This window comes from Montipora foliosa, chromosome 9, assembly GCF_036669935.1.
Source record: "Montipora foliosa isolate CH-2021 chromosome 9, ASM3666993v2, whole genome shotgun sequence".
In the NCBI taxonomy this organism is placed as follows: Eukaryota; Metazoa; Cnidaria; class Anthozoa; order Scleractinia; family Acroporidae; genus Montipora; species Montipora foliosa.
The window spans coordinates 21,215,478-21,217,977 of NC_090877.1; the positions used below are offsets into that span (position 1 = coordinate 21,215,478).

The 2,500-nt window shown below is 37.7% G+C and overlaps 1 protein-coding gene across 1 annotated transcript in view; it reads right to left on the reverse strand.

Annotated features, from left to right (window-relative positions):
- Positions 1–2,500, reverse strand: part of LOC137969341 (retinol dehydrogenase 14-like) — a 5,726-nt gene that overhangs the window by 1,041 nt on the left and 2,185 nt on the right. The window contains exon 2 of the mRNA XM_068815540.1: positions 1–1,596. This exon is cut by the window's left edge and continues 1,041 nt beyond it. Coding sequence (XP_068671641.1) covers positions 1,304–1,596 — 293 coding nt within the window. The 3' untranslated portion in view covers positions 1–1,303. The remainder of the gene's footprint in view (positions 1,597–2,500) is intronic.

A 2,500-nucleotide genomic window follows, 5' to 3' on the forward strand; every position in this document is an offset into this window, starting at 1 on the left:
GGAAATCAGGACATTTTCATACCTTCTTGAAGATCATTCCATACTTTACTCCCAGTATTGAGTACAGTCCGCCTCCCCGTCTCACACTGGCTATAAACCACACGACAAAGTAGATTGCTTCTACGTTTGTGCATTGGACTTTATTTATGGGACTTTCAAATTTTCTTTTTTTCTCGTTTGGCCGCCTCGAATATCCCTTGCCAATTGCGGGCAAAAGCTGTGTAAGTTAGAATGTTTTAGATCTAATAAAGATTTGTTGTTTTTCTTGCTTTGGAAAGATAAGATTGTTTCGCTACAACGTTGTATCACAGCTATGAATCTGACGCACTTAAGTAAAGTAGAAACAAAAGCAGCAGACAGCATGAAATTCTTACACAAGATTTCCTGTCAGAAAGTTACCAAGGTCAAAGAATTCTGAAACACCATCATCATCATCATTAATTGAAGTAAGTTCAGCTAGTTTATTTTCTTTAATTTTCTGAAGACAGCACTGCATATTTTTATCAAGAGAAAGATGTCATAAAGGTCAGTTGAAGCATGAACACTTTTTTAGACACCTTCCCATTCATACTGACAGTGTGCTTGTTTCACTAATTTAAGGTACTTATGAAATAACTTCCTAAAATTTTGTGGCTCAGTTTTCTTGTTTTCCTTATTTGTAAGACAATTTAGTTTTAATATCGTAAAAGAGGTAGTTATTGGTCATGATGGTGGCAAATAAATAATAAAACATATGTTTGTTTCATGATGCAGTCACTACGGTTGCAGATCGCGACTTTTCGACCGCTTACTATTCTTCACCAGCCGACAAGGTCGACTGGTTACGTGCTACTGCAAATGTTTCACAATTGTCGGCTGTGATAGGTGGCTACATATAACAGTGCATAAGCAGTAAACCTTATCACCTGATGGAGACCAGCAGTAAGCAGTTGGAAAGTCACGGTTTACAACCTACGTGGCTAAAACGTGAGACAAACAATAAAATTATTATATAGATGTTTTATCCTAATTTATTTCAATTAAATTTTATTCCATTCTATACGATTTTTGACAGATTTTCACTAGTATTTGTCACAGGGTTCCCCCCAAAAAAGAAACAAAATCAAATGGTTTAGCAAGAAATAAATAATGAAAAGATATTGAACAAAATGTCATCGGATAAGATGACAATAATTCCACGGACGATGAAGCCTTTGCATCCTTTCTATAGCACACTGATGGGCTTATTGATCAAAGTGAAAACTGTGCTTGCACTCCATGTCATCCAATTATTTTTGACGATAAAATCCAACACGAGGTCTTTTTAGTGCCTTTGTACCAATGTTTCACTCAGTTCCCACAGTTTCTTGGCTACTCCGTCATCTCTTGTGTGAGCAGCGAATTCCTTAATAGCACAGTCTGCAAATATTTTCCCTGACATGTTGCTTAATTTCTCCTCTGTAGCACAATAAATGATAGTCTGAGCTCCCTCCCTTGGTCTTTTGGCCACTATAAATGCAATGGGCAGGAGAAAAAGCTTTTTGACCAAACTCAGAGATGAATTACGATGAAGTTCAGTCCAGCATAAACCTGGGCACACACTGTTTACAGTGACACCTGAAATGTGAACAACGGATGCCTCAGTGAATTGCTTGTCAATCGGTTCAACTGGTGCAATTTCCCATAAACTACCGGTACTGAAAAATTAAAATATCCTGTTCATATAGGTGTGGAGGAATTAACCAGTAGTAAAAGGAAAACAGGAAACAAAAAAAACAGGGCAATTTATAGCCTCCAAGACTGAAACACAATCCAACTTGGTGTGACGCCCAAAATGTTCCCACGTACAGATTTTTTTTAAACTTCCACGCAGAAAGGTAATGATCTTCTTTTGCCACAAAGGCAAAAAAAATAAAAAAATTGGGGGTCACCGTGCTCGTTTTCGAGATCATGAGGTGCACTTTTAGAAGCTTGCGTTATTTTAAGACGATCTTAGCTTACAACTGTCAGCAATAAAAAAGCCACATTAGTAAAATTTAGATCAGGTAAACGTACTCAATTTAACATAACTAATATAACTAAATTAACCTTTGCAGCTGATGTCTTTTTCTGAGGTGAAATAGACCTTAAAAACGATACATATTAGTCTAAGAAAGAAAACTTCGGTCACACGAGAGCATAAAAGGCGAAATATTTGTAACTTCTCACGCACAGATTTTTTTTTGCTTTTTGTTAAAATGGACAAAATCAGAAAAGGAAGTGATCTACGGAAAGAAAAATAGGGGTCACCCAGCATTCAAGAGAGTAAAATCGCTGCGAAGTTCTCAAAGCGATGGTATATTCGCACTGTCACGTCATTGCGTGACATTTTCGAGAAGACCTGGGTCCACAGCTATCCCATGATGCCACACGCTTTCACGTTTCATTCTTGTGGAAAATGTTTGCCCCTTTAGCATCGTGTTAACCTTTGTGGTCTGCGATGCATGACGTGTGCGTGACATGCGCGAAAAAATCTCTGCTC